The 18,110-nt window shown below is 33.5% G+C and overlaps 1 protein-coding gene across 1 annotated transcript; it reads right to left on the reverse strand.

The window, feature by feature from the left end:
- Positions 1 to 352: 352 nt before the first annotated feature.
- Positions 353 to 6,924, reverse strand: LOC111988014 (rhamnogalacturonate lyase B). Its single transcript, XM_065762593.1, has 13 exons — positions 6,878 to 6,924; positions 5,605 to 5,724; positions 5,194 to 5,313; positions 4,729 to 4,870; positions 4,438 to 4,608; positions 3,894 to 4,049; positions 3,705 to 3,811; positions 3,150 to 3,240; positions 2,601 to 2,742; positions 2,012 to 2,168; positions 1,716 to 1,832; positions 1,454 to 1,580; positions 353 to 799 (listed from the first exon to the last, which is right to left on the reverse strand). Exons 3-13 carry the CDS (start codon positions 5,304 to 5,306, stop codon positions 530 to 532), a joined length of 1,593 nt encoding a protein of 530 aa, XP_065618665.1. The 5' UTR covers positions 5,307 to 5,313; positions 5,605 to 5,724; positions 6,878 to 6,924; the 3' UTR covers positions 353 to 529.
- Between the last annotated feature and the right edge of the window lie 11,186 nt (positions 6,925 to 18,110).

The raw sequence follows: 18,110 nt of genomic DNA on the forward strand, positions 1-18,110 counted from the left end.
ACTCTTCAAATGTGGCTAGTGTTCATTTGATTACTTAAAAAAAAAAATTAGTATTAAAAATTAGTTAAAGGATAATTCTATCAAAAATAAAAAGAGGTTTTAATGTCAACCCTAGACTTAAAAGATACTTTCCAAAACTATTATTCTAACACTTAAAATATATGAGATACCTTGTTATGTTAGTTTGAGGCCAATCTAATAACAAATAACAAATATGTTGTAGGAATTACAGCTTTTTAATTTTTGATGTCATTTCCGGCCAGTGGGCCCTTGGTAAAGTTACCCAATAGCCCATTTCCAATTTTGATGAAATAGCATACAAAAAAATATTTTTCATTTTGCAATTATTAAAGCTATTAATTATAAAATTATAAAATCTTCAAAATAAAATACAAACATCGTTATGCCCATTGTTGGAAGGCAATTTGTTCTATATGCTAATTAATTAATTATTGGAGATAACAGATATTTCTTCTATACAGTATGCAACAATGTAGATTTATAATTTTATATATATACCTATACAAACCTAGTTTGTTTTTTTCTTGGAATTAGAGGATGATGGGCCTTCAAAGCGAATATAGTCATACATAATCCCTTGCAAAGCTGGAAATTCGCCGGAGGCCATTGTTTGTGTCAAGAAAATGGTATTATGCCCATCCACAAGCTGAGTGAGTGGTACTTCGACATTGTACAGCCGGTAAAGTCCATGAATTCCATGTCTAGCAATTGTGTTGTCATGACCAATTACTCCAGTTGAAAATAGGGGAGAACTTGTTTTTGGATCGTTTACTCGAACCTTTCAAAAATCAGACAAACAAAATCAAAAGAGTGTAAATCCACATGCATAGCTAGAGTTAAGGGAAATGTCTTAGAAGAACAGTTTTGGGAAGTTTCTTAGGTAAAATAATTATCTCATGCTTCCGGTATATGTAAGGTATATGTCAGATTTGGTAATAATGGTTTGCATTAAAATTAAGTTAGATACAAGTTAGACACAAAATTATGGGTTTTATGACTGGTGCAAAATTTTGACACTTTTAAGTGGAGAGTGAGAGTTGTATTCTAGATGTCTTTGTTAATTAGAATCATCAAAACATGTCATTTTGATCTAAAGATCATTGGCTGCCGATGGGGTATGTGAATATTATGTTTGAAACACTATTTTTTTCAACTCAAAGACTAAAGCTTAAGTTTTTTTTTTTTGGGAGAAAGTGAAGCTTAAGTTAAGATGTGTCCAATTTGTGTTTATTAACCATTTACTTAATACCACTACTTAATTTGAAACTTCCCTTAAGCATAATATCCCAACAAATGAAAGAAAGATCAACCATCATGATCCTTCTCAAAAAAAAAGAAAAAAAAAAATTAACCATCATTATAATTCATTAACATGCTATAATTAGTTATTAAGTGCTAATATTTAATGAAAAGTAATCTTGAAGTTCCATACCTGTAATTCAGATATCTGGGCTGTTGCAAGCGCCAATCGCAGTGTATAGGATCCATTTGTATCCACCAGGTCAAGTTTGAACTTGATTTGCCATGTAGTTCCTTGATATGTGTCATCGCTTAATTTTCTGCCACACAATAATGTCTAGATATCATGAATTCTATTTTATCATTTACAATAAATAATAACTTCAATTTGAATTATTATTTGATTAATGCAATCATGATATAAAAGATAAGCTGATGATTGGAAAGAAATGCACCTGGTAACCTGAGCAAAAAACCAATCTTTTGTATAGTCACTAACACCCACTGTGTAAACCAAATCTTCATCAGGATATAAATCTGCATATCTTTCCCAAAGTCCATACTGCCTATACCTGCCAATATAAAACAATGATTTACAACTCCCTATTTCCTAAATGTGCTCTATGTTTTTTGGTTTTTGCTTATAGTGTCAATCTCTCTTAGAAGTTCGAACAACTAATGCAAAAATATACAAAATGTCAAAAACAAAATAAATTTTATACTCTTTAAATTTACAATGGGAATTGCTAACCTGTCAGGATGATTGACATAAAGTTTGTTAATATATTTTGGATCAGGATCAGGAATGTAAAATTCAGCAGCAGTGCGATCTGGAGTGCCTATTTCCCATAGTGTTGGGCCATCTCTTGGTGGCTCAAATACAAGATCACCCAAATCAATATCACTACCTGTTTTTGCACAAGTTATTCATATAAGACAATGTATGAACAAAATGAGAACTTATAAAGGGCAAAATGGCCATATACCACTATTTAGCAAAATATTTAGCAATATACCACAGTTTGTGAAATATTTAGTAATCTACTACATTTTTGAAACTCGAGTTTGTGAAACTTGAATTTGTTGTGTAACTCGAGTTCTAAAAACTCAAGTTCTTTGAAAAAATAGTCTTTAAGTTTTTCGTCTTATTTTTAATGGAACTCAATTTACATCAAAAAATTGTGGCTATTTTTCGTAGAACTCAAGTTACATGACAAACTCAAGTTTTAAAAAAGTTGTAGATCTCTAATTATTTTACAAATAATGGTAGATTCATATATATTTTGCCAAATAGTGGTACTTGGCCCTTATAAAAGTTCAGTAGAGGTAAAGAATAGGACCTGCGTTTATGGTAATGAAATCATCATGTTGATAATCACCAATAACACCAGGAACCCATGCATAAAGATTATAGCTGCCGCTTCTTATATTTTTGATGGAGAAGTAGCCATCTGCATCTGCTGTGGTCCAAAATTGATAACCCTGATGATGTTGAATCAATAATATTATTATACTTCAAGATTACTTTGTTAATCGAAAATTTGAAATGTAATTATTGTCAAGACAAAGATAAATTTAAAAAAAAAAATGAAGTTATTGTTCAAGATGTGTGCAATATTTTTTTTAATTTTTTTTTAAGTGAATCAAATCAACAAAAAAAAAAAAAGGATAAGGGAAAGATTGCTATTCATCTACACTGACTCCAGGACTAACTATTAAACAGATGGCATAGTAGAAATGAAGGGAATTAACTTTTAAACGCAACACAATATTAGCATGTCAATTTTTTTAGTACTATTAGCATTTTCTTTTTTAATAAAAGAATAGAATATGTTGATATTCTTGTTATAAGTAATAAACCATGTGATGAACTAATATAGTAATATCACCTTGCATTCTCTTTGCCAGGATCCAACATCTCCAGGTGGTGCCAGTCCCACATAAGCAGAGTTTGCAGAAATGTACTCATCACTTAAAAACCTGGGCAAGGGCCATTGGAGATGAAATAAACCATTAAAAAAAAAAAAATTAATCCCCTATAGCCAGATAAGAGATGAAAATTTTAGTTCAGGATCAAATATAAAGAGTAAAGACAATCAATAGATATGTGATATCTCAAATGAAGTAAATTAGTTGTGCAATCTTGTAACATCAAGTGTTTAATAACTAATATTTCTTGAGTGTCTTCAAGATGTATCTCTATCAATCTCATTTTCTTAAATTTGAAATTAAATTATGATCAAACAATATTTTCTTCCAAATTGGGTTGGATGAATATTATCCAACCCGTTATGTGACAATTTAGAGACCATCTATATGTATTAAATTACGTAATTAAATAAATGATACGATTATTAAATATGTCAGATAAAAAGAATAGACATCATTAGGTACAATATAAGAGTTTTAAGTAAAAAAACACAAAATCGAAGTGATTTAATTACCGGTCTTGGATTTGTAATCTACCACTAACACTACCCCTTTGATCAGCAGTTGGAAAATCTTCAGAAGCTGGGAAATCGTATGGCCAACTTTCAACTTCAATCATCATCTGAAGATCAATTTAAGTTTAAATTAATACTTCTCAATTACAAAGGTTGTATTTTGGTAACTCTCTATTTTAAATTACTGACTTGATTTTTAGCATCCTCCCAAAGATGAAGTGGGTCATCTCCATCTGTGACAGAATTAAGATACATAAAGATAGGGCCGAATACTTTCTTCCATGGCTCATCGGGACTGAGTTTCAGCACAAGATCCTCTCCTGCATAGTGAGCACTGAGAAACATCTGGTTGAAACATTTAGATCTGGTTAATACGATTAGAGATGATTATTAATCACAACAGTTGGTACTAAATACTAATTTATGGCGAGTCTCTCATATGCATGCACGGTATTTTTTTTCACTTGTTGAGCAAATTTGAACCTAAATTCTCTTTACGATGAGAAACAAACTCGAACAATTTTAGCAGTAAGTCTAGCAATACAAAAATATTTTTTTATAATTATTAAAATGACAATTTATAATTAGTGCATAATAAAATGATGTTAATAACTTTGTATTGTATCCATAAGAAAAATGATATTCCTTCAATCGTAATTGACCATCTTATATTTAAAAAAAAAATCATGAAAAAATTGCATCCTTAGTATTACTATAATTTTTTATCACTTACAGCAAGGTTGACAGGCCCCACATGGGAAGTCAAGTTCTGTTTGATGGGTCCACCCGATCGAAACTCACTGCTTGGTGTGATTTGCCAGAACCCCACGGGTGGGTCCATGCAAATCCATCCATGGACCCGAAGATCTTTGTTCTCACAAGAGTACTGGTATTTGTCATCCACCTACACATGCAAGGAAATTAGTCTATGATAAATTGGTTTCAATTAATTTTCTTACAATAATTCTTACCATACAAGGATTCAATTCAAAGTCTTAGAGAAAATGTGTGCAAAAAATTATACCTCCCCTTTGAACTCTGGCTCCACAGGATTAACAAGCAATACTGCCTCTGGGGTAGCTAGAGGCTCGCCTCTTCCTGGTAACCGATCATCTGGAAGAGGCATATATCTTTGCCTGTTATCCGCCATTGCCATGTAGTGAAACCTATATGTCATTCACCAAGATAAGAAACTAATGTGAATACAAACTTACAATTATCATCAAGTGAAAATAATCCTTAACGAAGTGCCTTATAGTTCAATTGATACTTCCTTATATTTTTAATTGAGACATTTAGGATTTAAATCCCTTCTCTCAATTATCAAATTATTATTTATATATATATATATATAAAACACCCTCTTATTCTAGAGATGTCTGAATTAAGTTTGGTTTTTCCATTAACAGACAAGATACATTTGTTTACAAATAAAATAGTTAAGAAATAATTAATTTGACTAAAGTAGAAAGGCAATATTATTGTGTACTTGTCTTTTCTGAGTTTGAATACAATCCTAGTTTGTGGGAGGTTGAAAGGAGGCCATTCCTTTAAGTGCTCATAGATGGCATAGGTGTAGAAGCCTGGGGAATTGCGTAGCATTATAAACCTGAAACATCATGTATATATGTCACCATCATTAATTTAAATTTTTTTCACAAGTATTATCATTAATACATAATAAAAGATGATGTCAATAATAAATTTATATGAAAGTAATATTACTGCAATTATAACTTATTACCTTAATAATTGTAAAAAAATTACATTAATAATAAAATTACTCCATCATTAGCCACAAACTAATACTCTAAAGAGTTCATTTTCAATATATATATATATATATATATTTTTTTTTTTGATAGATAATAGTATAATACTCTAAGAGTTGATTGATTACCTTTTGTCTATATTTAAGGGGACGGACTTGCCTTGAAGCGACGGATCCCACAACCTTGTGAATGAGATCTCTACTTGCTTCTCACTTTCCACTATAACCTCAAAACTTGTTCCTTTAATCCTGCATGATATATATTATATATTGCTTTTCTTAATAACAGAGATGAAGAAATTAAACCAAAATATGAAAGTAGTTGCTTCTCAAAAAAAAAAAAAAAAGTCATACAAGAACTCACCAACTTATTTTGTTGACAATATTTGATGCATAACGTTAAAAACGGTGACTCATATTAATAATGAAAAAGTAATGTTGATTAATGTGATCTCTATAATAGAGCTGTTATGGACAAAGCAAGAGCTTAATGCAACGGAGTGGAGCCCATGAGGCCCAATGGTACTGCACTTTGATTTAAGTTTGCTATGTTAGGGTTGAATAATAATTATTGTCTCCATGATTCAATATCACTTTTGGTACGATGATTACTCCATAGATATAAGTGTTTGTGGGATGTGGGAGGCAAGAGTTGGAGTTCGGGGGGTAAGGGTTGGGGTTCAAGTCTCTAGGAGAGAGTTTCACACACATATACACTTAGATTAGGTTAGAGTAGAATTCTATTTTGTATAAAAAAAATTATTAAGGATATTGAAAATTCAAAATATATATATATATATATATATTGAAAATTTGTCAATAAAATAAGATTTTATAATTCAACTAGTATTTTATTACTTTTTTTAATAGAAGCGTTTAAGATTCAAATTTTCGTTTCTCCATTGTAACAATCAAATTTGAAAAAAGAAAAGAAAAAAAGAACCAAGTTAAGTAGTGGCAATTTTATTGTACCAAATTAGGGTTATATATAACTAGGGACAATATAGGTATATGTGCGTGTTGTAAAGCCTATTCTTTTTTATAGTGAAAAATATATTAGTTGTAGCTTTCGTTGATGTAGACACATGGTCAAATCACATAAATTGTCATTGCAATGCTTTCATAACCTTTTTTTTTCTCTCTAAGTTCTCTAAATTGCATAGATCAATGATCCTTAATACACCAAAAAAAGAAAAAAAAAACATATGGAATTCAACCTTTGCTTAGAAATTATGACGAAAATAACCAAACTGCTAACCAAGATTGGAGGGGGAAAGAAAAGAGGATGAAGAAGAACAAAAGATCTATTGGATTATAAAGCAAAGTTAGAATAAGAAGAAGCAATAGAGGTCATTTTTCTTCATTGCTGAGCTATGTAAAACTGTACAGGTATTTAACATACACATCAGATGTACCCGTTGTTCCTGTACTTCCTGCTTTACTCCATACAAGGTCCAGTACCTACATATATATTTCATTCAAAATAGTGCATAACTACCTTAAATTTCTTGCTTTCATAGACCCTTAAAAGAAAATCAACAATATTTAAGACCAAACGTAGAAAACAAAGAGAACAATTGTAGAGCCATATTGTACCCTCTATTGACCTCCTCATTAAGAACTTCAAGCAAATTGTCTATGCCATTATATTTTATCCCTGTAACAATTCCACCTGGCTTTGATAATTTTACTTTTAGTATGCCATTATCCATCACCACCTGCACAAACATACGTCTCATATAAAAATAAAATGTATTTCTTAATAAGAAATTATAAAATTAGGAAGTTAATGAAAGATAGGACCCAGATTTAACAATTTCTTGTGCATAAAATGGTTTAATAATTCTATTTAGATCAAGACCTACACTTAATCATGTTATGTATTACATAAAAGATAACAACTTACATGACTTTTCTCAATATGCAGTTGTACCCCTTGAGACATGGTGATGAGCCCTTCTTGGTTTTTTTTTTTTGGCAGCTCAAAAAAAAAAAAAAATAGATTTGGCCAATGAGGAAGAATGGAATTCCTCAAAAGATAAATGTACTAATATTAAACGTTAGATTCTGATAATTATATGTGTTTGAGAAAATGACTTGGGTCATAAAAGTTAATTTTTACGGCTTAAAGAGTGTTAGGCTTGGTTTGCTATTGCTTGAACTAGAGAGGAAGATTCTTACTTTTTAAACATTTTCTTGGTTTCTTTGCTTTGTCGATCGCCAATGATGTCATAGACGTGCAGAAGTGGTATGAAACACAAGCACATGCACGTCAATCATGAATTATGTGTGACATACTTTGGTAATTATTACCAAAGAACCTCATGTTAGGTATGGCTGATATGGTTATGTGATTGAAGGAAATTGTGAATGTAACATTGAAAGCTGTAAGAATATATTAAGATATTACAATAAATGTGTAGACCATGGTTTTGTAGAATACCATAAACTACTGTGTTTATAATATAATGTTATATTGGGTTTATTATAATACACAATTCAAGATAGCAAAGATATAGTCCGCTAAAGACTTCTCTCTCTCTCTCTCTCTCTCTCTCTCTATATATATATATATATATATATTTTTTTTTTTTTAAGAAACAAACACACACACATACAAGGAAGAAGGAAATGAGTTTTAACCATGGTATCAAAGCATGTTGAATTTCTTATTTCCACTTTCTCTTTCAATATCATCTTATACCTTTTTGTCAATTTTAATATGGTATCAAAGCCATATATCATCTAACATTATCAAATTCTAACACTCATTCTCTCACATATGGGTCTACTAGACATGTGAGACTTTTTTATGTAGGGTGATATCGTGACAAATTATCACTCGTCTTAAAAGTTTAAGCTGTTAAGAAATTATGAATTTAACTAACAAATATATGATCAAATATTTGTGATGTAAAAACTTAGGATATTAAAAAATTCTAATTCATTTTTGTTATAGGCCCCTTAAGTTGAATAGGGCTGGAGAACTTTAGCTCACCAATTGAAGCTATGCTAATTGTTCACAGGTCCTTTTGGTGAACTTGGTCTTTTAAAGAAGCGCCATGTTCAAGCTCACCGCCAATAGGCCCAAATACATTGACAGGACTGCTCACTTATGCGTTAAAGTAGCACTATATCGAAGCCCACTTTGCCCAGGCTTGTGGTTATAAAAAGCCCATAATCATCGTAATTGGACCCTAATTTAAATTTGCATCCAAAGGCAAAAACTACAAATTATCCTCTTTTTGAAGAACTACAAAGCGATTGCATTCCTCTCTCTTAAATTTAATTTGAAGCATAATGAGACCTTTGTATATATCTATTGGTATTAATGTTTGAATCTTTGCATTTGAGAGTTAATGTAACTTTAATAGGATTAAGTCCATTAGCAATTGATGAATCAACAAATGTATAAAAGTGTAATGTTATATTAACCACTCTCACTCTTATCGATATGAGAATTCGTTCACACGTATATACCCCAAGAAATTTTGTTAAGTAGAGGAAGGGGTTTATGTAATGTTTATTCCTAAACAGACAACATCCCCCATCTAATCTAAATTAACTAGCTCACTCACAAATTGCAGAAATCAATAGTTCAAGTAGCAAGCTTGGCAGACAAAACTTTAATTAGGGTTTTTTTCTTCTCTTGTGTAGTTGAATTAGGATTTTATTTTATTTTCTTTCCCTATTCCTTTTTCTTGTTGAATTAAGATTTTATTGGTTTTTCTTTTCTAATTAAGTTGTGTTCTTTTCTCTAGTAGAAGTAGAACTTTGTTATTTCTTTTTTTGAAAGGATTGGGAGATAATTAGAATCTCTTGCTATAAATACTCTTTCTAAGGAGGTGGTGATTATTAAGTTGTTATTAAAAAGTTTATTTTAAGAAATTTTATCTAATTCTTTTGCCTACTAGTATAGTGTTTTTGTAGAACTTAAGATTTATGGAAGAATTATAGTAATTGTGTGTTACACATTGAATCACAACCCTTCAACTAAGCTAAACCATGTTACTAATTTTCAAGTTGTGAATAAGAAATTCTCCAAATACAACACAACACACCAATATACTCTTTTTTCCCCCCCCTTTTTTTGTACTAATAAAAAATATGCATATGTTAAAACATATCATGCATATGTTCTAACATATCACCAATATGCTCTAACCTGGATTTAAAAAAAAAAAAAAATTGTTTTGGAAGTCAACTTCAATGTAGGTAATATATATGTTTGCTCACAAATATTAAGCATTTAAGCCCATACTAACATCAAGAAACTTCAAAAATAAAATTGAAAATATATAAACACAATATCCCATAAGAAACAATCAATGTATTAATTAAGTACCACATACATATGCTCCAACAAATTATGAACATAATTTAAAAAAAAAAAAAAGTTTCATATTGGAAGCAATACTAATTACTACCGTGCAATTGTTTTCAATGGCTGAAATTCGGAATTAAGAAAACAACTTTCAATCTCAATCCTTGAATGAATTAAAATAAGAATGAAAAAAAGTTTAAAAGTGAAGAAGTAAAAAGTTTTCGTGAAAAAAATAGAGTAATTCCACCACGTGCAGTACTTGACCTTGATCCCTTGATTGTGCATCTTTTTTACTATCTTTTGCTTTCTTAACCAACATAAGAGAAAAACGGAGTGATTCTCTCTCTTGACTAGAAGAAGAAGAAGAAGAAGCATTGTCACTAGATTGTTGGCCAAGCCGGAATGACCAAACTTGCACTACATCATGTTCCTCTAGTTCATTTGACAACCGAACCTCATTCTAATAAGTCCGCGTACATCGAACTCACTTTGCCTGTATTCTTTGGCATGTCCCACTGCCTCAAAACAATCTTAAACTCCTCACGTCTAGGACCAATCAACATTGTTGGAATTTCTTCTTGTGCACTAAGCATTGATTTCTCTTCTTCAGTTAAGAAATCCAACATTAATTGCTTCAAAGGTATCGACAACCGGGCTAAACCTTTGTCTAAGGGTCCGTTTGGATACAGATGAAAACTGAAAACTGAAAAATACTGTAGCAAAACGTGGGTACTGTAGCGCAGCTAAAAATATATAAAGAATCGCGTTTTACTGTAACTCAGCTGAAAACCTTTTTTTTCTCTCTCTCTCTCTCTCTCTCTCTCTCTCTCTCTGTGCTATTCACTCCTCACCCACTAGAGAAGAGAGTTCCGCGCCCACCAGAGACCCAGACGAGGTCCGACGTCGGCGAAGAGCTCAGAAGAGAAATCCACGAGAAACTTCACCCAGTCCGACGCATGCAAAGACAAACGAATCCCACTGTGCACAGTAAGTTTTCTCAAATTTTTTTTCATTGTTTTCCATCCTATCTTGTTCGAATTTCAGTTCTTGTTAATGAGTTTCTTTTCATTAGCTGAAATTTACTTCATTTGATTTGATAGAAAGCAATTTATTCCTTTCTATTCATTTGCTAGAATTTTAGTTCTTGTTAATGGGTTCATTTGATTTATTTTTTACAAAGTTTTGATCTTGTTAATGGGTTAATGGGTTTCATTTAAATAAGATTCTTACTCCTATACACTTATTTCTTCCATAAGATTGGGTGAAGGGTGAGCTGTAGCATGAACATTTTAGAGTTAAGAACTTGGAAGTCTTGCCTTTTAGCTACTTTAGGTTACCTAAAAGTTTTGGTGGATGAAATAGGATGGGTTTGATTTTTTGTTTAGCATTAATTTTTTTGGGAATGCTGGGATTATCACCTGACCGGGTTAAATTTTTAATTTGGAGACATGCTCTAGGAAAATTTATGAGGCTAATAATCTCTATTTCACTTGATGATAGGTGTCGTTGGCCAATGATTATATGTAAACCATGTGATGTGGAGTCCTGATGGTGCCCTTTTTGATATGTTACTTTGACGGGATTCATTTATTGATTTTTTTAATTATTCGGAAAGTGTGAATTCAATCATTTGACTATTGTTCTAATACTCTCCCTCATGTGTGGGTTCAACCATTGTTCTAAACCTTAAAACTTTCCATATGAGGCATTGCATATTTGAAAGATATAGTGCAGATATATTCCTATGATGGTGGTGATGATTTCCAGTACCATCTGGAGGTTTGTTTATATATATGTGTGTGTGTGTGTGTGTGTGTGTGTGTGTGTGTGTGTGTGTGTGTGTGTGTGTGTGTGTATTCAGTACTCATACACACGTGCGTGTGTACTTAAATAGTTTTTATTTTTATTTTTTTATTATTGATTATTAAAGTATGATGCTAACTAGTTTGTTTAGCCCCTTTTGTTAATAATTGTGTATCTGCCATGAAATATTTTTTTCACATTGAAGCTTATCTCAGTAAGGTTAATGATCTCTCCTTTTCACATCAAAACAGAAAATTATGCATTGTAACTTGTGGAGAGGACAAGGCTGTTAAGGTTTACTTGGCATGTTTTTTGGGTATAAAAACAACTTTGGACTGCATTTGTGAAAGTTCATTTCTGTGCAGGTGTGGAATGTTGTCATTGGTAGTAAGCTGTACACTTTTGAAGGGCATAAACCACCAGTTTACTCCAAGTGCCATCATAATAAGGAAAACCTTCATGTATGCAGTTGTTTTATTTGCACTTTTGCTAGTTGACCCTTTTTCTTTAACTTTTCATGAGAGACATCCAAGACGTGTTTCTCATGCCTCAGCCAGAGTTTTAGGCTTAGGCCATTATTAACGGTTAAGCAGCTTCACCTAAATATTATGGTGCACTTATTTTACACTAAGGCTATACTTGCAGAGGGCGGTAGGGGGCTCATGAATTATTTAGAACAGTGTGTGGCATGCTGTGCTACTGCACTGGGTGGCAGCTGATGCTGCATCACCTGGTGCACTAGCTGCTGCATAATGAGGCAAGTTGAGCTGCACTGGTGTAGCAGCTGGTACTATATTTTATATCTGCTGTGAGACATGGTTTATGGTTCACTAATCGAAGCCAACGTAATATCTACTGCCAAGAACTACGAATGTCGAAAACAAGTAACTATCTCTCCAGTTCTGATGGCCATTTTTGCGACGTTGAAAATTGCAGAATTAGGACGTCCCTGAAACTTCATACATTTAGTAGGAGGTTTTATAGTTGTCGCTATTGGTTACTAGTAAGTACCATATCCAAGTATTGGCAAAATATTTGTGTTGTGCGTTAAAGAACCAATGAGTTGTATTCCTATTTCTATGTTGTATTGTATTGTGCAGGATGATGACTGTGCATGCAATTTCTTCAAGTGGTTAGGCGCCAACATTTGTTGTCCGCGTGGCACAGCAGTAGCACCTATAGTTATTGCCAAATTCAACCGATTGGAGCATGCGGTGGGAGTTGCCAATGAAGAGTTGAAGCAAGCACATGCCTTGATAGCCGCAGCATTGGAAAAGGAGCGAGTTGCAAAACGAAAGTTTAAAAGAGCTAAGGCTGCACGCATGATCTCTGAAGAGAAAGCCAAGAAGTTGACAATATCTCTAGTAGTCTTGGGGGCCATGTTTCTAGTATTGCTTATCTTATCTACTAGGTCTGGGGAAGTCAAAATCAGGCAGATGTGTCTGCCATAATGGGATGTAATTGTATGTACTAATTGTAAGTTGTATTAGTACATTTGTTTTGTATGTTAATCGTACTATTGCAATTTAGTTTATGATATGTATGTAATTGTACTGTTGAAAACAATGTGGAGACGTTTGATGGAGATAATGTTATTGCTAAGTTTAAAGAATATTGGAAATTCTGTTATGGGGTAGAAATTGATGCAATTAGAACTATGGTTTAATTAGTGACAAATATCTTAGTTACATATGACAATTATAAACACTAGCATAAGAAAAAGGAGCAAGTAAGCATATAGAAGATGACAAGTAATTAGTAACCACTGTTTTACATACACACCCATGGCAACCATATAGTTTATGCCAATACAAAAAAGACAAAATAAAAGAAAAGACTGCAAGAGGTACATAAAGATAATCCGATTACTAAAATACTAAGAGGTACATAAAGATAAGCAACCCGAGTTGTAGACAAACCCCTTTCTGGTCTAAAAATGAAATTGAAGGTTCAATTCGTACTGCTTCTCTAGCCACCTTAGCTGGACCTCCTTCCTCTCAACATTAGCTACAAAATGTTCCTACCATCTACGTTATTCATGAAGAAGAAGGTGCTGAACATATGAAGGTAATCACCCGCTTGCATCCTAGGAAGACTCAACACCATGTCCATTATTGCTTACATCTCATTAGCTGCTGCGGTGCGAAATGGTGTATTATGAGTACTAACACTTCTACTTTCAACAATAACGTCTGACATGCTCTTTAAAGAGTCGCACATGTCTTGAATGGTTGAACGCTTCTTTCTTGGTTTCTTGCAAATTCCCCTAAAAAGGTGGACACCGCTTGCCAAGCCTTTCCCCTTATTCACTGTCGGTCTTGCTCTGGACGATGCTGGGCCTTCAAGATCCATTGGGTCAACTAAGTTTGCAGAGGGTTCACATTGGGGGTCAGCAAATTCTTTGCTATCAGTGGAATCCCTAGACCCTTCAGATAATTCAATTGGTATTTCACCACTCGGGTAGAATGCATTTTTTTCCCGTTGCAACCGTGCTTTCATACATGATTTCCATGGATTTAATATTCGGCAAAGGTTTGTTTTTAAAGGCTAACGCCTTGGGACATGCCTACACGTGGACAACTAGTAGTTAGAATACAGTATTAGTTGTAGATAACAGAGTTTTTTCACAATTATGTAAAGTGAACTAACCTGAATCTTTCGGGTCCACCACTCATCAGTGGCCTGCATAACCCCAGTTACAGGATTATAACTCAACCCAATCTCACCAAAACACTCCTTCCAAGCCTTCCATCATGTTTTCAGATGATCCCATTTGTTTTTATACTGCGAGTGAGTCACCACTTTTCCCATTTTAGCCAACTGCTCAATCACTGCATCAACCCCTTCCTTTCTCAAAAATCCTTAATGCTTCTTGTCGTCTAGGACTTGAGTAGTAGAAAAATCACAAAAAGCTTTTACTTCCCTAGGATCTTTCCACCCAATTCTATCTTCATTACCATCAGCCTTCGATTTTCCCTTACTCATATTTGCTACAACTTCCTTCTATACTCATTCAGGTATTTCAACGAATAGTTTGTATGCATATCAGTTTTTAGTTACACATGAGTCATGGAAAATGCAAAGTAAACTCACATATATGGTCCTAATACGTCTACACTTGGTGAGAAACACCTAAAATAAAATGAAGCATAGAGAAACCTACATACTAATGTCATGGAAAATACAAAAATAACACACAAACATTGAACTAAAATTACACGTAATTTTTGTACAAAACCACAGATTGAAGTGTGTTCATGGAAAACAAAATAACCAGACACTAATAGATCAAAAGGTATGAAACGTTTGGCAGAACAGTACCCGTTTGTGCAGAGATTTCCTGTGGCGGCCACGACGTCCCAAGCGGAGAGCAGCTGAGCTCAAGCAAAGCACGAAGGAATGGGTTCTTTTGTTCTCCGTGGGAGCATTTTTACCGTGTTTCAGTGTGAGTGTTGATGGTTTATTGCGGGATGGTGGGTAGGTGCCTCTCATTGAAGACAAGGAGTACGGGGCATTAATGAAAATTGACTCCATCTGTGCACGGTTGGTGAGAGGAAGAAAGGAATCGCTTAAGAGTTACCATTGGAGATCACGTTTTTGTTTAGGTCACTCTGCTTCAACAAGTGCAGAGAGTTTGTGAACAATAGTGGTTCAACTCCTTTTGTGAACGTAGCGTTTTGTGTTTTGAGAATGCACAAACGTTAATGAAACTGTGCATTGTACTTTTTCCAATTTGCGTTTCAGTGTTTTCTTTTGGGCGTTAAAGTTTGGCTACTGTAGCTGGGTCCCATGGCAGAGGAAAATGTAAACGTCAAATGTGCTACTCTAACGCGCCAGCCAAACGATTTCTAAGTCACTTAGAAATAACTTTTTTGTATCACCAACATTATATCTGTCCCACCCATTGCTTCAATCTTATCAATAAACTCTTTAGGAAATTTGGGTGATGAGTTCTGATTTATTAAGTTTCCTCTACAACTAGACCTCTTTATCTTGGCTTTTGAACCCCGATCTTTTTTCTCCTCTTCTTCAAAACTTCTTAGCTTTTGTTCATTCTTTCTTTGTGCTTGGATAGAAGTCAAGACTTAATGCAATTGCAAGTACTTTTCCTCAAAAGTGGTCAAAAGTCGTGGATTCGAGTTTTTGGAGTAAGACTGCTTATCATGACTTCTCTCAGATCTCATGAAAGTAAGAACTTTGCACACTAAGTAAGGCCTTTTTCTTTGTGCTAGGATAGTATCGTTCATGAACTTTTCTGGCACAGCTTTTGGTTCTTCCTTTTGCACAACAATATTATTCTTTGGATGTTTGAGCTTGTCAATGTCATGCTTCATTTTCGTAGTGTGTGCAACTATAAACAAAATATCAAGCGGACACAAATCTTCAACACCACTATGATCCTTCATAACTTCATCTTCCAACAGTGGCAACTTCTTCTTATCCATCTCACTACTCATTCTCATCGAACCCACAAGAATGATGTTACAAAGTACACAAAATCTATGGCTTCCCTTTTGTTTATATACTATTGCTTGCACATAATATAAAACAATTATTTACGTAACTATTCCTATTATAATTCGAAATCGTGTTTGAAATGAACAGGGTTTCATATTTCTTCTCAAGCTAGAGTCCGATGGGTGACATGTTGTAGCTTTTATCATAGGCTGTGTTTGGCTCCATGTAAATGAATTTTTGAGTATAACATAATTTTAGAGGAAAATTTTTTTTCTAGTAAGGAAATGCTTTCAATGTGTTTGGTTATGTTATGGAAAACAAGGCAAAAAATAATTTCTAATGTTTAGTTGCTGCGGAAATAGTTTTACTGTATTCATTTTCCCATGTTTGGTTTGTTCAAAAATTTCACGGAAAATATGAAATGAACAGCAAAAAAACACCTACATTCCTGTAACAATCTACACAAAAATAAAGTACTCATCCACTTCAACATCAACAAAGGGCATTCGATAAATGTTTCATAATATTCATATAAAAAAGCACATAATGTAGCAATCACCATTAGCATTTCACCTCTATGGTATACAAAAATGATACCTACACGTGGTATTTAAACAGTACACATGCGCCCTACATGCTTACATTGAACATACATAATTTGGACAATTGTATCATCCCAAGCATACAAAAAACTAAATCCTATAGTCAAGGTACGTAACTGTTATCCCTTAAAACATAACAGTCCATAAAATATGCGTACCATTATCGTATGTCCAAGGTTAGAAATACATACATAGCCTGCTTATACTAGTCGATGTTTACAAATAATACAATACTGTCACATATATGGTACAATCAGAGGTGAATACTAGTACTATGACATATTACCAAATTCAAAAACTACCATCACAGTCAACACCAAACAAACAAGTTAGAGTCGAGTAAAAAAATAACTATCCACCCAAAGCTTCCTTAACTTAGCATTCTTGGCTAGAAATCCCCTAGCTGCTTTCTTATTTTCACACAAATGGTCAAAGGTAGTTGCGAGCATATCTTCACTATACCCATTCGACGCCATGACCATCACCTCAAAGTGAAGACCGGTGTAATCAACAGGCCCCTAGTTGATTTCTTTCAAGGTCACAACTGTTTCCTTAAACTGATCAAACAGATAAGTGAAAACACTATCATCACTGAGAGGTGCATTGCCTCCTTGCAGGACTTTGAAACTATGGACCCGGTAGTGGATGATTCTACCACATCCTTCTCTTTCTCTCCCTTATCCATCACACCTTCCTTGCCATTTTCAGCAACAATCTCAATGTCATCACCATTCTTTTGTTGTGTGTTAAGATCAATGTATGACTTAGCAAAGCTGCCTGTGGCCATATCCTTAACCACTACAATGACCAACTCATCGTACATCTCTATCATCTTGTTCAAAAATTTGGCATGCTTACAATGCGTCTGTAAAGGAGAAAGAAACGTATAATAAAATTCAATATTCACTTTAATAATCAGAATTGACTCATATAGATGCCATATTCACTCATAACCTCAATATTTACTAAAATAACTCAGTACACATTGCAGGAGCATTAAAACAAGACTATATTAACAAAATATTGTTAGAAGCCATACCATAACTTCCTCCTGATAGGTCTTGACATCGCATGTGATCATCTTGAGGTTGTCATTCCATCCAAATCCATTCTTCTTCTAAAGAGTCTAGATGGTACTCCACATAGGGTCCGTTTGGATTGAACTTATTATTGCTGAAACTGAAAACTGAAAACTGAAAACACTGTAGCAAAATAATTTTTAAATGTGTAAATAGTACCGTGGGACCCATTTTTAATGAAAAAGTTGATAAAAAATGAAATTTGTGGGTCCGTGAATAGTGCACAAATGCACTGTTCATAGACAGAAGTCAACAAATGCGGCTACTGTTCATGTGAACAGTAGCCGCACAGTAGCGCACAGTTCCGCTTTGCTCCCTCTCACGCCTGAAAAAAAAAAAAAAAAAAAAAAAAAAAAAAAAAAGAACAAA

The sequence above is a fragment of the Quercus suber genome, unplaced genomic scaffold, assembly GCF_002906115.3.
Source record: "Quercus suber isolate HL8 unplaced genomic scaffold, Cork oak 2.0 scaffold_20, whole genome shotgun sequence".
Taxonomy (NCBI): domain Eukaryota; kingdom Viridiplantae; phylum Streptophyta; class Magnoliopsida; order Fagales; family Fagaceae; genus Quercus; species Quercus suber.